The 18,460-nt window shown below is 25.3% G+C and overlaps 2 protein-coding genes across 10 annotated transcripts in view; one reads left to right on the top strand and one right to left on the bottom strand.

The window, feature by feature from the left end:
• Nucleotides 1-18,460, top strand: part of LOC122718470 (calcium/calmodulin-dependent 3',5'-cyclic nucleotide phosphodiesterase 1-like) — a 179,833-nt gene that overhangs the window by 139,952 nt on the left and 21,421 nt on the right. The window lies entirely within an intron of this gene.
• Nucleotides 3,384-18,460, bottom strand: part of LOC122718472 (alpha-glucosidase) — a 47,421-nt gene continuing 32,344 nt past the window's right edge. For both annotated transcript variants that reach the window (XM_043943543.1, XM_043943542.1), the window contains exons 2-9: nt 15,302-15,460; nt 13,990-14,324; nt 12,261-12,386; nt 8,325-8,735; nt 5,451-5,706; nt 4,573-4,768; nt 3,937-4,071; nt 3,384-3,598 (exon numbers count right to left, since the gene is read on the bottom strand). In XM_043943543.1, coding sequence (XP_043799478.1) covers nt 3,511-3,598; nt 3,937-4,071; nt 4,573-4,768; nt 5,451-5,706; nt 8,325-8,735; nt 12,261-12,386; nt 13,990-14,324; nt 15,302-15,458 — 1,704 coding nt within the window. In that variant the 5' untranslated portion in view covers nt 15,459-15,460 and the 3' untranslated portion in view covers nt 3,384-3,510. The remainder of the gene's footprint in view (nt 3,599-3,936; nt 4,072-4,572; nt 4,769-5,450; nt 5,707-8,324; nt 8,736-12,260; nt 12,387-13,989; nt 14,325-15,301; nt 15,461-18,460) is intronic.

Here is an 18,460-nt window from a genome sequence, read left to right as displayed (position 1 = left end):
ATTGTATTTCTAAAACATGAAAATGAAATATCATATGTGAATGATATCAATTATATAAATAGTGAAAATAAAATACGATCTATTTTTATGAAACTCTTTGAATTTATTTGATATTCATTATTTAATGTCATGTATGGACAAAATGTTTGGCGAAAATTATGGAATATCTTCAACATTATTATATTCCGTAATCTGAAATAAAAAAAAAATATTAATGTTAAAAAAATATAATATTCTCTAATATTTTTAAACAAAAAAATCATTAAGATTTATTATTAAAATATAAAATAAATGATTTACTTATTATTTATTTTCTTCATGAAATGAAAAAAAAATTGTATAAATAATAATTTACTGATTAAATAATAATATATTGACTATTAATCTATATCATAAGTCATTTAAAAATTTTTTTAATTGATTGAATTATTGAATTTAAAAAATATAGAAAATTCTAAAATTATGCAAAACTTAGTTTATAACGTTCCATTCGTCAATGAAAACAATATAAGTTTTTGATTAATATTTTTTTTATATCTCCTATCTTATCGTATCTTTCATTTTGAACAGTGAAATGAAACAAAAAGTAAAACTAAATCAAAAAACACAATTACTGAAAATATAACGAGTATATTTAATATATCATGAATACCTTGGCAAATGAGGTCTGTTTGCTAAATGTAGCAACGTTGAAAATTCATAAAAATCGAAAAATCGTGAAAATGTACGCGATTACGTTCTATACAAACCTTAACCAACACGTTTCTTTTTTTCACATTTTAGGTAGGAAATAGAGAGAATCCCGAATAAAATTTAAATGAGAATATTAGAGCAATACATACGATTTCATTTCCGTGTAGCGAATTCAAACTTCGAATAGCGTATATTAATATATTAATAAGTATATATTTAGTCGTTTGTAATTAAATTAAATAAGCAACAATAATATAATTAATAATGTTTTACACATATTTGCATTTTATATATATATGTTTTAATATTAATTCTTCATTCATCTAATATTTTATTCTTTATTCTAATTATACTTCTTGTTTTTTCAAGCTTTTTAAATGATTTTTACTTCTTCAATTTGTCTTCTTCCAAAGATCGTTTGTACATATAAATACATACATATTAGAGAATTTATTTAAATAAATGTAAGGTACAAAGTATAATTGTAAAAAGTGAGATAATTACAGTAATTTGGAATATTGAAAAACTTGTCATGAGTTATTCAATCATTGAAGAAATTACCACATTCGTGAGTGAATGTTACTTCTTTCACCATAAGTGATACGTAAACAGATTACGCAACAATATCTAAAATTATTCGGACATTCTCTTATGTATTCCTGTCACAAATCAGAATTGTAAATTATTCATAAATGCACTGATATCACAATAACATTAATTACAATTGTCCTTAATGGATAGTTTTATGCTAAAATTATATATAATTACAGTTTTATTCATAGTTTTATTCAATAACAAAAATTTCCAAAAATTTATGATTATTGTTTGAACTCGATTCCATCCATATTTTTTTATATTTTCTATATTTTTTCTATATACGAGAAAAATAATTTATTATTTCTTTCCATTGTTCTCGTTCTACTTTATTTAATATAAAAAATTTAGTTCATTATATTATATTTAGTTCATTATATCCAAATGATTTTTTTCTCTATATATATATTCAATCAAAGATAATATAATATTAAATATATTATCCATATTAAATTCGTTTCTTCGAGCATATCCGCTTTAAAACAGTTTACCACCTTCTTCGAGCACGACGTTCGCACACCTTCGAGTATCCAATTTCGTCCCTTGTCACCCAGTCTGCATTCAGAATGAAGCTTGAACGGCGAACTTTTTAACGGCCGTGGAAAATGGTCGAAGCCAGCAGCCGCCCAATCGAGGAATTTTTGCGAAAGTTGACGAGTGAAATTCTTATGGAACGAACTCCAGCATGGACGAAACCGCGACGATTATAATTGGCAAGCTGATTGACGTGGCAGGGAACCGATATACACACACGACCGCTTCCGTTCACGCTTTCAGGCCAGTTTTACCTTCGGGTGAAAAAAAAGTGAAAGGCCCGGTTAATCGGATCTGGTCCTCGCGAGTTTCGGCCAATTTGACCCATGGCTGCCTTTTCGACCAACGAAGCTGAATGCCAGTTTTTCAGTGTGCGTTTCTTGTTTCAAACGTTGAAGGATTTCTATGAATAATTCGATCGAACTGAATTTTGAAATTTTTGCGAAGAAGAATTGATTTTTGATTGGTTTCGTGATACGATATTCAAATCTGCTATAGAAAAATTTTAGTATTTCAGTATTTCATAGTTTACCCATTTTATAATTTGAAGAATTTTAACATGTATGGCATGATGTAAATTATAATATTTAAAGTTTCTATAATATCATTCATGCTTCATTAATATTTAAATATTCTATTATCCATATTCTATTATTTAATAATTTTATTCTTCAATAATTTTATTGATTAAACATTTGTATTTCATTATTCGATATCTTATTATTACATTAAACTTTCTATTATTTCAATGAAAAATAATATTTCATTGTTAGCTTTTTATTATATATATTCAAAGTTTTATTATGCAAATGTTTCATTTATTATTATTCGAATATTGTATTCAAATTTATTATTGGAATGTTCCATTATTTTCTAATATTTAAAAGGCTATATTTAATATTATATATTTAATATATTGTTAAAAATAATATAGGATTCATAAACGATTAAAAAATGTTGAATTTCTATTACATTTTATTGTATGGTTACAATATTTCGATCTTGCTATAATATAAAATAATTGTCGTAAGGGGAATAAATCATCCTCTATAAAAATTACTTTATTTCATCGAACATATCTTCCTTAATTCCATTAATTCGGATAAAAGTTGGGATGAAAGTTCCATTAACAATTAAGTTGTGGCTTCGTGATGGATAATTGAAGTAAAAGTAAGTGTAAAGTATGTGGATTATTTTAGTATATGAAAAAATCCATATATATCATTGATATCTGAATACTTTTATAAATCATGTGTATAATGAAATTTATTTATTTTTTATTTTATTATCTATTATTTTATATCAAATATTTAAAGAAATACATGATTCATAAATTAAATATTCGAAGAGAGAAATAATAAATTAATTAATTTTATTCCTGAAAAAAATAAAATTTTATTAGAACTATTTCATCAAAAATCCTTTTAGAAGATTTTAATAATATATTAAATATTCAAAAAATATTCTATGTATAAGGAGTTTTATACAAGAAGAAAATCTAGTAAAAACGAGCAATAAACAAATGTGTAAAGAGGAATATAAATACAATAAAAAATAATAAATTTTTTATACATTTCAAAATATTTGAAATTTATTAGCTAATACATATATATATATAATAATATAGAGAGACATTTTAACGATATATGTTTCTTTTCGCTTCAAAGAATAGTCATATTCAGGAAAAAATTAAAAGTTTCCAAATTTAGCATCTTGAGAGATTAAGACTAAAAATCCTAAAGCAGGAACTTTTACTTGCTCGTTGTTGGAGATGGACCTGTTTAAAATGAACAAAAATAAATTTATAAAAAATTAATTCAATTATGTCTATTTTTAATAGACGTTCTATAAGCGTACTTCTAAAACAAAATTCTTCTCCAAACTTAACCAATCTTGAAATTAAATATTATATTTAAAAATTCGCAAGAAATAAACAAAGAATTACTCTGATTAATATTTTGACATCGTAATATATATATATAAAAAAAATTATTTAAGAATGTATTACTTACAAATTTGTAAAAATACAAAAGAAATTTATAATGCACGAATATACTGATCGATATTACGATACAGTTGCTCTAAAAAGATAGCAAAAAAAAAATGTATACTTACTGTACATCAGAGTTAAAATTGTTATAAAACATATTCAATTTTTTCGGCACGTTATTAAACGCTTCCAAGTCCACGATTTGTTCCTCCTTCGAGAAGTTCATTATTGCGTAAAGAGATCCATTGTGTTCGGTTTCCCTGAAGAAATTACGATATATCGTGTACATAACTTTTCATTGAAAAATAAAGGAAACGATAATATCACGATCAATCGTATTGTAAGTTTCGATGATTTTACTGTAACCAATTATATTGCATATTCACATGTTCAAAACTATAATATATGCAGATGAATAATAACAGGAAATCATTGTGATAATATATTTTTTGATAATCAATTAGTTCCTTTTACTTGTATTTTCTTTTTCAATATAAATATTAACTCTTCCTTGCACGTATGTTAACTTACCTTTGTTCTTCTTTGTTATAAAAAATTTGATCACTATATGTTGACAATCTAAATAATTTTTTAAATTGTACGTATGAGTGAATTTCAACTTAATAATTAAATTTAGATTAGATATTTTGAATAAGAAGAATACCTGTGTGAATGGTAAAATATTTTATCGATCAATCGTTTAATCGACAAATTGATCGATCATAGACAACGTTTCCCAATTTACACACATACTATCTTACCTAGAGAACGCGAAAACATTGTCGTTCAGCATCCTCGTATTTAAATTGGCCTCTTTAAAGTATGGCGATTTTTTCAACGACGCGAATTTCTTGAACATATTGAAGAACGAGTTCTTGTCCTTCTTTTCAGCAGCTAGATTGACAGTCTTGTAATTTTCGTTGACACGAAGCCAGGTATTAGAGCTTGAGGAAAATCCTGCGAATCGAAATTGTTCCTTACTGAATTCATTAAAAGTTTATGATTTTCATTGTAGGAATATGCTATAATTATTGTTAGAAAATATTTTCAATGTTTTAGAATCAGTTATAATAATAACATATTTTCGATAAAGGAATGATATCATATTAAGAAAACATAAATAATATCAGAAAGACATCAATGATATCTGATAAATATGATTTTTGTTCAAAATAAAATAATCGATACGAAAACAAACGTACATTCTCATTATTTTTCCTTTTTATGGAGAAAACAATAAATATTAACATTATTACCATCAATATTAATCAATTACATTATTCGTGTATTTAAAATCATGCAGTCTTAATAATAATGAGTCTTTGAAATATTCGATATTATAGCAATTAATTTTATTATATTAATAACTATAGATTTTTAAATTTAAAAATTCCATAAATGATTAATCTACTTAATAATATTTAGTACCATGTACAAAATTTTTCGATTCTTAAGATGATCTCTATATAAAATCATTTCATACAATTTGCATAATTTCTCTGCTATAAAAATTATACTTTGAATATTTTTGCTTGCTGCAAAATTTTATTTATATTCTCACAAAGATTAAGATTCGTTTAAATTGTCGCCTTTACGATTGAATAAAAATATCACATCCGGTGCAAAATTAGGAACTTACCAGCAGAAACTGAGTCGTCCCATTGGAATGGCGTTCTCGCGGGATCTCTCGACATCTCTTGATAATTTTCTTTACCGGCGCCGCATCCCTGTGGATCCTGCGTGTCCTCCCACGAGATATAAGTATCCGACATACCAATTTCATCACCGTAGTAATTCACGGCAACACCTGGCAGCAAAAGCGACATCGTGGTGATCATACGGGCCTTCTCCTCTCCAAATCTCGACACCAATCTCAATTGATCGTGATTTCCGGGCTGCGGATAGAATTTTAAAAGCGTTCAGCGCTTTTTGTCATTGTTACGTGTATTTTCGTTTAAATATATTAACATGCGATTATAGAAGACTGTAATATCGTATGGAAAGTTCTAGATCCATTTCGTTGGTTTTGTAATGATAATTAAATAAATATATTTTTGTGAAACATTTCATAGGAATTTTTTAACAAATGGAATTTACATTATGCGTTATGGAATATGTATAGGATGATTTGTGACAAGTGAAAAATAAGAATAGGAAAGATTGTTGAATATATATATTAAAGATATATAGAATATTATTATACAATGAAAATCTCTACGTAAAAGTTTGTGTTATAAATTATTAAACAATATTTGCATATTTTTATGAATAATTCATTAATTGCGTCAATGTATCATGACACATCCTTCATAATATTAATATATTAATTTGAAATAAAAAAATTTATTTCTTAATTTAACTGATAGTTTAAAGTTTTTATTATTTGAAAAAAAGGGGTGAAACTTTTAATATCTATAGAAATTTATTCTTATCGAATTTTATATAACTATAAGAATATTGAATTATCATTACTGGTTTCTGTAAACTATTATCCATATGGAAATTTTCTATCTCTAAAATATTAATTTATTATTATATTATGTCAATGTAAATACTTTTCTTTCTTTTTCCTATTATTACCTAAGTTTCAATTCTACGAATATTATGGAAATTCTTTTACAATTCAATAGATACAAAATTTAATAGGATATTTTAATTATTTAATTTGGAATTATATTAATTTTCATCAAATTATTCGAATATTTTATGTATTTTTTCTCGATTCTTCTCCTTTTTTCTAACAAATGTTTTTTTTACTAGTACTCCTCGACACTGAAATATCGGTTTTCTGGCTTGAAATTTCACGATCGAACGCTCAATGCGCACACGAGCTCGATGAACCTCGATGCACACACGGAATTCGAAGAACGTGAGTGGAAAGAGGTTCGTTTCGACCCTTTTCAGCCATTTCGTGGATATTTTTTAAGCTCGTTCACGCGTGGCCATCCTCGACGTCCAAAGGCAGAGCCTCGAATTCGAAACAGTTAGGTCCATCGATCGTTTTTCCAATCGAACAAGTTCGACCACTCTCGTATCGTTTGCTTCTAGGATAATTCGATTTTCCTTCGACCTACCTATCGTTCAACTTTCGAACAAGTAAATGCGTCCGCAGATGCTGGATAGTGAATCGATTTAGTCGAAGAAAGTTTCAAGAGTTAACGTGGGACCGAGGAACCGAGATCTACGTTTGCGAACAAAGAAATTTCACATATATGGAATCTTGTTTTCATATGCTCATATATATGTTCATAAAATTTCTCTAAGCATGTAAAAGCATATAAAATATTTTAAATTTTGATGAAAATTATTCATATGAAATAAGAAATAATTCAATTTGTAATAATATTAAATAATTAGATTATTTATTATTTATTATGCTTTTGCAATATTTTTACTAATTTTATAATATGAATGCAAAAAAATAATCTAAATTAAAATAATTAAAATAATCTAAAAACATTTATTTCTACTTGGATTTTGATAAATGATACTCTTCATTTCAATGTTTGAAATTCTTGTTAGTGTAAATTTTTACCATTAATTACATTTATTTTTATCTCGAATATTTATTATCTCCAAAATTTCAAGTCTATAATTATAGAAATTGTCTTCAATCACAGGAAAAATACAAACAAATCCATTAAACAAATTCATATTAATGGATTTCGAAAACTGTGATTCCAAAATACTTATTACTTCCTCCTTTTTAAATATGAAAAATTTAATAAATTTATTTCACAGAATCATAGAATCTCTTTTGTAAATACTTTTTCATTGAATTGAATATTTTAAATTTTGAACACTAGTACATTTTATTCTTCTGTTCACAAAAATACACTATTTATGGATATAATTCAATAAATATATAAATAAAATATATCAATATTCAAAATTGCAAGTAAACAAGGTCTTGCACTCTTGTCAAATCATCCATCAAATCATAAAATTCAGATAGCGTAGTACTTGACATAGTCTTTGAACCTTGAATAGGTTCAAGATTGAAGTGGATCGAAACACGATCTTATATTCAAAGCTTTTGAGATTCTCTAATCTCTCAGAGTGATATGAAGAGCAATTCTACGACCTACTCTAGATTCTTTTCTTCCACTTCTCTTTTCCTTTTTTTTTAAAATAATTATTCTTTTTGTTTTCTATCATTTTTATCATTCTACTTTTTAATTTCTATCCTAAATTTTTTTAATACTCATAATTTTTAAAATTCCAAGCAAAATAATATATAACTGTTCAATTAATTAAATATTTTATAATTTTGATAAAATTTCTTTTAAACTAAATTGTTCAAATTTCAATTAAATGTTGATGAAAAATATTTAGATAATAAAAAAATTAGAAACGTCAAATTTTACAAAAATTCAATTCTAATAATCTTACTTGAAGTAATCCATCTTGAGATTCTAATGCAATAACGTTAATATCAAAAAGTGATTTGTCATAAATCATAAGATTTTCAAAACGTTACTTAATTTTTTAGAAAATATTAATTATTACTCACCACCCAGTTAGGAATACCATTTGCTGGCATGTACGTCATCCAATTATCGACCAATTTCTTGAAGTCTGATGAATTTGAATTCTTAGAGACATTCTTGATGAATGCAAAATTGAAGGGAAAATCTGCTCCGTAATCGTAATATTTCATCGTCATCGATAAATTCGTGTATGCCTCGATAAGCATGTGTTTTGGTTGCGGGAATTCGTCTAACACATCTCTGAATTTGCGAACTACGTTGTAGGTTTCTGGGATATCGTGAGTGTAGATCTTGAGAGTATACTCGGTTTTATTGGGATCATTTGTTTCACCTGATAGGGGTTCGTCTAAGAATCGCATGTCTTCGCAAATGTAAGGCAGAGCATCTACTCTGAAACCATCAAGTCCTCTCCTCAGCCAAAATCTGAGAACATTCTGTAACACATTAAGACAAGATATTTATTAAATGTATTTTTAAACACACAATTGTTAGCAGTGTAATCTGAATCAATTGAAACCTTATTATTTTATTCAAATTACTAATAATATAAGTGAAAATTTAATTTTCATTATGCTTTCATTATATCATAATATAAATTATTTATTAATTATATGACAAAATTTAAAACATTTTTCACATTTTTGAATTATTATTATCATTTAATAATAATTCATAATAAATATCATTTAATAATAATTCATAATATGTGGCAAAATATATAAAGTAGAATATATGGATCGCAATGAAATTGCGTAATGATATTACATTAATATTACTGATCCTGTTTCTGATAATTTCCAGTTTCAATGAAAGAAAGTCGAAAGTTACCGACGAAAATTAAAGACTCGAAAACTATATAGTTCATTTTAGTGAAACGATTCTCTTACACAAGAGAATATTATGCTACAGGAGAAGATGAAAAGAAAGTAAAAATATATGAAATAAATAAAATCGTGATATTACATTCTAACAAAATACATTAAAATATACAACAGAAAATATAATAAAAATATAATAATAATGTTGAAAAGAAAGAAAAATTAGATTAGACTAGGCTTTATCTCTTCTATTAATTTAAATTCGATGAAGAAGGTATCATCACGTGTCCTGCGATTTCATTTGAATCATGGCATTAAAATATCCTTCATACAATCGAATTTGTATTTTATTCGAGATAGTATGGCACTATGTTTAAATTTCAACGATGCTTGGCCAGATTTAACTCGTCGTGTTTTCGCAATGTCCGTCAAATTTCATTGGATCGCGGTTTTGCTCCTTTTAAAATTCAAATTTACCGCGTAAATATCACAAGACATCGACAGAATTCCAAATGGATTTGGATCGTTCCAGGATTTCGTTTCGAATCTAAATATACTTCGCCGGATTTTTTAGTTTTTTAGGCGTAAAATATATTCTCAGCACGATGAATTGAAAATTCTAATAATTTCTAATAAATTAGATAATGAATGAATTTGTATCATGATCAAAGAATGATTTTCTATCAATAAATATCAATAAATATCAATGATTACAATGAAAATTTTTATGTATCTTTATATTTAAATTATAATTAAAATTTTTTTGCTGTACTCTAATTTTAAAAACATTTTAATATTTAAATATGATCAGAAGTAACTACATATATGTATATATATAGTAAAAGTTTATTATTTTATTTTTTCAGTAAAATTACAAAATAATTTTCCGTATTTTTACGTCAATAATTCTATAAAACAAATAACGTACTTGCATTCTTGAGAAAATCAATAAAAACGGAGAAATGAATCAAAGTCATGTTCGCCATATAGTTCGTTGAAATAACGAGTGCACTTAATTCTCATTATTTGTATCATAACATGTGATCAATTTATAAAATCAGCAATCTCGAGGAAAATAATCACAACATTGACATCGTTTCGAAAAAAAAAAAAAAAAAAAGAAAAAAGAAAGAAACTGAAGCTAATGGCTGTTTATTCATTGATTTATTACGAAGCTAATTATTAGATCTCAGGTTAATAACGACATTGGCTGCTATTAATCATGTTCTTAGTTGAACTTATTGAACATTGAAAAAAGAAAAGAAAAAATAGATGAAGAAAAAAAAGAAAAAAATCTTGAAATATGATATTTCTTGTCTCTTTTGAAAGAAATTTATGTTATATTTCTATAATTTGATATTTCTATATTGTTATATTTGTATAATTTTTTATAACATAGAAAACATTATTCGAAAATAATGAAGATGATATATAATGAATAATGGAGAAAGTTCATCTTTATTGTGTAATAGGATTTATTTCCAGATGATAACAATTCTGCGTAATATCTGTGTTATAATCCTTTTGAACATAAGGATGATATATGATAAAAAAGAAATCTGATATCAGTTTAAATAGAGAAGATATAATTATTTGTAAACACACGAACAAATTGCTTGTTTTCTTTAAAAATAACACGAAATTTATTTATTTTTACAAGAAAGTTTTTCTGAACCATCTTTTTTTTAATATCCTTTTATAAAACTGAATATTGTTAATAAAATTTTATAAATTACCAATTCTAATCAATTTGTATACCAATAATAAGTTTGGCAATATCAACGATGCTTTATAAGTGAATTTCACAAATTGTATCTGATTATCCTATTTGATCTAAGATTATAACAAAGAAGTCTATAATTTACAATTATATTCAATTACTGTTTCTTGTCAATTCACTAGTATTATTAATTGAAATTCTTATAAATATTTTTTTTTATTTTTTTATTTTACTTTTTACATATTGAATACTAAAAATATGCAAATATAATAATAACAAAATTAATAATGATATTTATTAAGACACATTGTTATTTAACAATTTTTATTATATTTCTTTAATCAACAATCTAGAAATTAAAAATTAAAGATATTAGAATTACATATATTTTTTTTCAGGAAAGGAAAAAAATATATGTAAAAAAGGAATTTAATGAAGAATTCTACAATTGTTCTAGTGACATTTTAAAAAATAAAAACAATAAAGGAATTCATATAGAATAATGATTTCTTTTAGAGATTGATTAATAATGATGTAAGTATTGATATAATAGATAAAAAAATATCGATATCAATATGATTACTATCTCTTACAATTAAATCTATAAAAATTACATAGATAAGAGAATCGGTAGATAACGTGGTTTTCATCTGATCTAGGAAATTTAATCAGATTTGAACACAGATTTAAACGAAGTTATGTATACAAGCTGTCTTGTTCCACATAACTTTTGATCGATGTGATTCAACGTGTCTTTGTTTGCCTAATTTCGTCAAGAATTCTCGACCTTGAACCGAAAATGGGATTTCATTGTTAGATAGAGAAGAGATGTGATATCAATGTGAAAAATATTTTTTTATGAAATCAATAGATCGATTCATACGATGGATAATTTATGCATAACGAAATTCTCATAGATTTACATTAAATAAGATAATCAATTGATTTATAACTAAAATTTATTTTTTAAATTTTATTTGCTTTATTACTATTATAAAACAAAATTTAAGAGCATTTACTTATAACTTATGACTTGTGAAATTATTATTAGCATTGTTTATTTGTAACTTCTAATTCGTAAAATTTATTTCCATTTGTTTTATTACCAAACTTATTACTGCTATAAAACAGAATTTATTAGAGTATCTACATATAATTTATGACTCGTGAAATTTCTCCAATATTAGCTCAAAGAGCCTAAGTTTAGATTATATACAATATTTCAGATATATTTAAATGAATTCCACTTAATGAAACTGTTTAAACATTACATATTTTTTGATTGAATCTCATGAATTAAAATTTGAACTGTGGAGTTTCAATAAATTTAATATATGTAATGTAGTATATGAAAGAATATTTCATAAAAAATTGAATTTGATTTTCTCTAATCTTAAATACAAATAATTCGGTGTACTCACTTGCATATCATCCAGTACAACTGGATTATAGTAATTTAGATCTGGTTGTTCTGGTGCAAATTGATGCAGATAATATGCCTGTCGTTCTTCCCGCCACGACCAAGCTGATCCACCAAATACGCCTACCTGTATACAAGCATACAAAATGAGATAAAAATATACAAAAATCATACAAAAATGAGATAAAAAAAATATTACAAGAGATTATTTCAACGTTATATAAATATAAAGCTTTGAAAATTTTTTAATTAAATTGAATTAAATATACGAAGTAATATCGTATATTTATATAATAATCTCGAATAATAATGCGAGTTTTATGACTTTTAATAATATAGTAAAATATTTTTCAAAACATGAATATGTTTTTTTAAATAAAAATTTCAAACTTTTGATGAAATACTCGAATCACAAAAATAAAAATTGAATTATGAGAAATATTTGAAATTGAATTCCATAAATATCATTCAATATTTCGACTTATATAGCTTCTACTTGAAAGAAATTATAACAATTAGAAACTTGATGCAAAATATTAAAAATATAAAGAATGGATTTATCTAATTGTTTATTAACAGCCTATATATTAAAAATAATTAGAGTGATTAAAGTTTCGACAATTTATAATTTTAAAAATCTTTTAAATTATATTTTTTAATCTTCGAAATTATAAAATTTAATTTTTTTTTTTATCTCTATATCGCTCTATATCTCTTTCGTCTCTTATCTTGCATTCTTGTTGAAAAATCCAAGATCAATCTATAAGTTTAACATTATTTTATCAAGTATACTTCAAATTCTTTTATTCCAGAAATCTTCCAGATACTTAACCGAGAATTAATTTTTAGCAATTATCATCTTTTTCATTGCGATTGCAAATTTTTTTAAAGTCTGAGATTAAATAAACTTTGAAATAATTTGTTCTTTTAAGATTAATTTACCATATAATAGATTTATTTTTTAGATTTATATTTTATTATTTTTTAAAGATTTATTTAAAGATTTATGAATAAATTTTTTAATGATGATTTTGTTTGGAAATAACGGATACGTCAACAATTATTTCGTGCGAAAAATTTAAATTTCATCGACCAATAGAATGAACAAAAATTCGGCCCACAATTTTTCTATTAAAACAATAACAGATGACATTATCTGCGAGCATGCAAATGAGATTTGTCGAAATATGGAATAAATATTGACAGATTAATTTTTTGGTAAATTAAATTGATTTAAATATCGTGTAAATTATGAATTGAACGATGTGTTTATATTTTAATAGATCATATGTTATTATTTTATCTAATACAAAACAATTTTGTCTTTTCTTTTAATATAAATCTCATGTCTTTCTTTAAAAATACTTTATTAACAAAATTATTAAAATATTAATATCGAAATATACTATACAAAAAAAAATAAATTTTAAAGGCCATTATAAGTGAATTTTCATTCCAAGTAATCTTTAAATTTCATTTTCTTTGATAATAGCTTCTAAGAATTAATGAATTTTGCTACTGAATAACATTTTGATAATTAAAAGTTACTTTTTTAAAATTAAAATTTTTATACAATATGTATACATAATCTTTCTTATATCAATTTTCAATTATTCATTAATACTACTGCTATACCAGTGTTTGCCTCCTTATTTTCTTCAATATCTCTTTGTCCTCAATAATACCCTTAAATCTCAAAGAATTTTTCAAACAATTTAAATAATGCTTACCCAATTAGTTGGTGGAACACGTTTACCATTTACAATTTTTCCTGGATGCCAAATGTAATAGTTGTTATAAGGTTCAATGTTTTTCAAACTCAACTGGAACCATTCGTGTTGATCAGAAGTATGATTCGGAACGAAATCCAAGATTATCTTCAGTCCCTTCTCATGTGCAGCATTAACTAGGTTATCTAAATCTGATATGGTACCAAATATGGGATGAACGTCGGTGTAATTCGAAATATCGTAACCAAAATCGACCATAGGACTTGGATAAATAGGGGATAACCAAAACATGTCGACGCCCATTTCGAGAAAATGATCCAATTTTTGTTTAATACCTGAAAAACAAAGATGAAATATTATTGATTGATCTCTCTTTGAAAAAAATGAATTTTCTTTTTCTCGAAGAGATATTAAATCTTTAGTTTATATCCAAAATATTCGAATAAGAACAAAATTCAGGAAATATTCCGATTTCGTTTGAAAAATAAAAAAAAAGAAAAAAAAAAAGAAATAAAAATATCTAACACTTTAAAGTTATTTTTCAATGACATCACTTGTATCATTAACTCATAACAGCGTAAATTTCGTAACGAGCATCGCAGAAATGCTGAAAGTCTCTTCCGGAACAAGCCGCGTCAAAGCGTTGAGAAAAAGACGAACGAGAAATTTTCATTAAAATTTATTTTCTCGTGTTTAAGCGACATTAACTCGTTCCCTCGGGTGTTTCACATCCCTTTCTGCGGTTCTCGCACTTTCCCTTTCTCCCCGATTAACAAGGGTACGCGGTTAAGTCTCCCTGTTAATTATATCTGCGCCACGTTTACCTGTGTATCTGTTGTTACATAATGGGGTAAACAGATCGAAAGATGAGGCGAAAAGGAAAAGCAATTATGCCGGTGTTTACTAACCATGACTAACCTGCGTGATTCCTGACCAAACGTTTCATGATTAATTATCCGTTACGGCTATATTTTCTGGCGATTCTTTGTTACGATTACGAAGAAAGAAAAAATGGAAAGGAACTTATTCTGCATATCCTTTATGGATATGGTATTTTATATATCTACTATATAAATATTATTATTTGATATAATGAAATAATGTTATTATTGAAATTATAAAATACAAGTTATAAATTAATAGTTTTAAAAATAACCAAAAATTCCATTTCAAGTTTTCAATATTTCTATACATGTTCTCCATACAAAATATTGAAAAAATCTAAATCTAATTTTTATATATATAATATAAAAATTTAATCAGAAAGCAAAAATGAAAATTATTAATAAAAATCATAAAAAGGAAGACGAACCTTCGATATCACCAATACCATCTCCATTGCTATCCTTGAAGCTCCTCGGATAGACCTGATACACGATCAAGTCCTCCTTCAAGTTTTCAGGGAGGGGCTTCCATGCTGCGTCCACAATGGACAATGCCATAAGGCAAAATACGATTACCGCCCTCATACCTATTTAACACAAAACACATCGGTCAATATGAAATTAGTTCTCTGATTAATCGCATGATTTTGGACTCGACACACTCTGTGCACGATGACCACATAGTTCGATATTCGCAATTCAACATCTACCTTTCGTTATTTTAATTAATTAAGCGATAGAAAATACAGTGAACTTTAAATAGAACAAGTCGCGTTATTTCAGATAATTAAACATTGAAAAAAGAATTGATACATATAATACTAATTCATATTGTTTCTTATATTTTCTAGGAATTATAATTTGATAATAATTTAATATCACACGATTATTTTAACACGATTGTAATTAATTGTAATTATATTTATTTGAAGTGTCTCGTCAACTTGGTAACATAGACTGCGTTGAAATCTAATGACATCTTCCCTTTTATAGCACGAGTTACGTAATGGACCACTGTCTACAATTTCCGTAGCGATCACGTGTTCATTGAACAATCGTATTAAATTTTATCAAAATACCTTTCGTTTGATTTCCAAAGATGAAAAATCCTTTCTTCGATAATTAAAGTGTCTTAAAATTTAAAATTGTGATTTTTCTCTTTGGATTAATTGAAATTGATCGATGTAATATTGATATTATTATTTGCATTTTATGAAGAATAATATGATTTAAATTTCGAGAACTGACAATTGTTGACAAATGTTTTCTTCACCTTTGCAATACTTTTATGAATAATGTTTTAAAAATATTCATATAATACATATAACATTTTTTTTTTGTTTTCAGAGCATTTAATTTTATTCCATAAAAACAAACAAAAATCATGCATTAATTAAATAATGACACTTTGTTACACATTTATTAAAAAGTTTTAAAAATTTAATCTCTTGGATACATGTTTTATATTATGCTCTGTCCTTCCGATTATAATGGATATTTCATTGAAAAATAATGTTTCATTATCGTTTAACACGTTAAAAATTTATTCGATTTTTCCTTGTTGGATTTCACTTTATTTCTATTTTATTAACATGCGGTAATGAAGTTTTTCCTAATAAAAGGAGAACTTCCCATTCTTCGGTTATGAAATTTTGTACTTCACGTAAACTATCGGCTTTATTCTACACTGTTACATATTTCGTTTTTTAAGCTTTCAAGTAAAAATTATCGATCGAAAGTATACAATCTTAAAAAAGAAATATAAAAGAATTTTCAAGGATATTTATCAATATAAAGAGATATTAAAGTATGTTTTATTATATTTATTAATTTAGCATAATTTATAAATACTGCTCCTCGAAGTTATTTTAAAATTTCATTAAAACAATTTAAAATCGTTTCAATATCAATCAGAATGGTGTCAAGATTATAAAATTTTGATTAAAATTTTGTATCACTTCTAATCCATGAAAAATTAGTTTTATGAATAATGTTTTAATTTTCATATTTTGTATGCAAATATTCATGTAATTTGATATTGTGGAAATTAAATTTGCATATATATCTATTTAATCCTACAAATATTTCGCACAATCTAATAATATAAATAAATTCTAAAATCAAAATAATTATAGAAAATGATATATAAAACTTCTATTTACCTGCAAGTTTTCTTATGAATTTTTAAATTTTTTATTCTTATGAATACATAGGATTCTGATTTAATATCTGAAATAATATTGATATTTCCATTAGAACGAAAAAGTTTAAAGTGTTAAAAATTTATTCACAATTCTTTACATTAAAAACTTTATCATATATAACATTTTCCTTTAAGACCATCATTTTTCTTATACCCAAACATTTCTCTTAATTCATTAAACTATAAAAATAAAATTATTACATCAAACAAAATTTATTTAACATGAAATTTAAATATTTGATTTGGAATAACATGAAATGTAACACTCACGTTATAAAGAATTTTTTACCGTAACAATTTTATTTAAATTTCTTTTCATATTAAACATTCTATCATTTGTCCACCTTGCTTTTTCTCAGAAATCTTAATTTCATATCATCTATCTTGCGATTCACCTTCTGAATCATCTAACAAGAACTGCGTAATATAATTTGTAATTCGACGACAATAGCGTCATCATCATCTCAATTTAATGATAATAAAGAAACAAATCATAATCGTTGACCTACATATATATCGATTCTTTGTATTAGTGAAAAGTAGCATCTATCATGTTATAGTTTATTTATCTTAGCTATTTAATCAAATGCAGACTTAGAACTATTCGAACCAGACATTACCTCAAGATCCTCTTAAGCCGAAAGATATTTTTGCTCAATGTTCAATTATTGCTCATATATAAAATGAACAATGAGCAAACTTCGAGTAAAAATCCTCTATAGAAGTAATAGATCGATTTTTGAAGAAAAAAATTATTAATAGAAAGATTGTTACGTGATGTTACATATGTATTGTGTAACATAAGTCAATATGTGTATCATCTTTAATCTTTACTGACATTGATTGATATATCGAATTAAATTTCAGAATGTTTGATTTTAATTTTTATTCTATGTTTTGCAATAAATTTAAATTTTCTTCTCAATGAAGATAAAAATAAAATACATTTTAAAATTAAATAATTCTGTACGATCGATACACGTAATTCAATATTATAATTTTTGAATTAATGCTAATTGATTATATTTTAGAGTGACAGAGATAAAGATATATACATTTCAAAGAATCAAAGAGTTTCTGAGCGATTTTATTAAATTTTAGAAATTCTGCAAAGTTTAGAAAACTAATAGATTTCAAAAGTTTGCAAATTTCTGCCGATTTTATGCAAATCCTAAGATTTACGAATTAGTTTACGAAATAATAATGATAAAAAATAATTAATTTTCGACATCACTGCTTGAATCTTCGATCCTCAGACACCGAAATTGCGGGACAATGTTCGGTTTGTTTAGCGGTAAAGGAGCATTCTCGCATTACCTAAAGCAGTAAGATACACCACAGTTGATACGCCACAATGATTTGACAATGCCTCAGACAATTTGAG

The sequence above is a fragment of the Apis laboriosa genome, unplaced genomic scaffold, assembly GCF_014066325.1.
Source record: "Apis laboriosa isolate Shangri-la unplaced genomic scaffold, ASM1406632v1 scaffold645_cov152, whole genome shotgun sequence".
Lineage (NCBI taxonomy): Eukaryota > Metazoa > Arthropoda > Insecta > Hymenoptera > Apidae > Apis > Apis laboriosa.
Note: the sequence above shows the minus strand (reverse complement) of the source record. Positions and strands in the feature narration are given on the sequence as shown.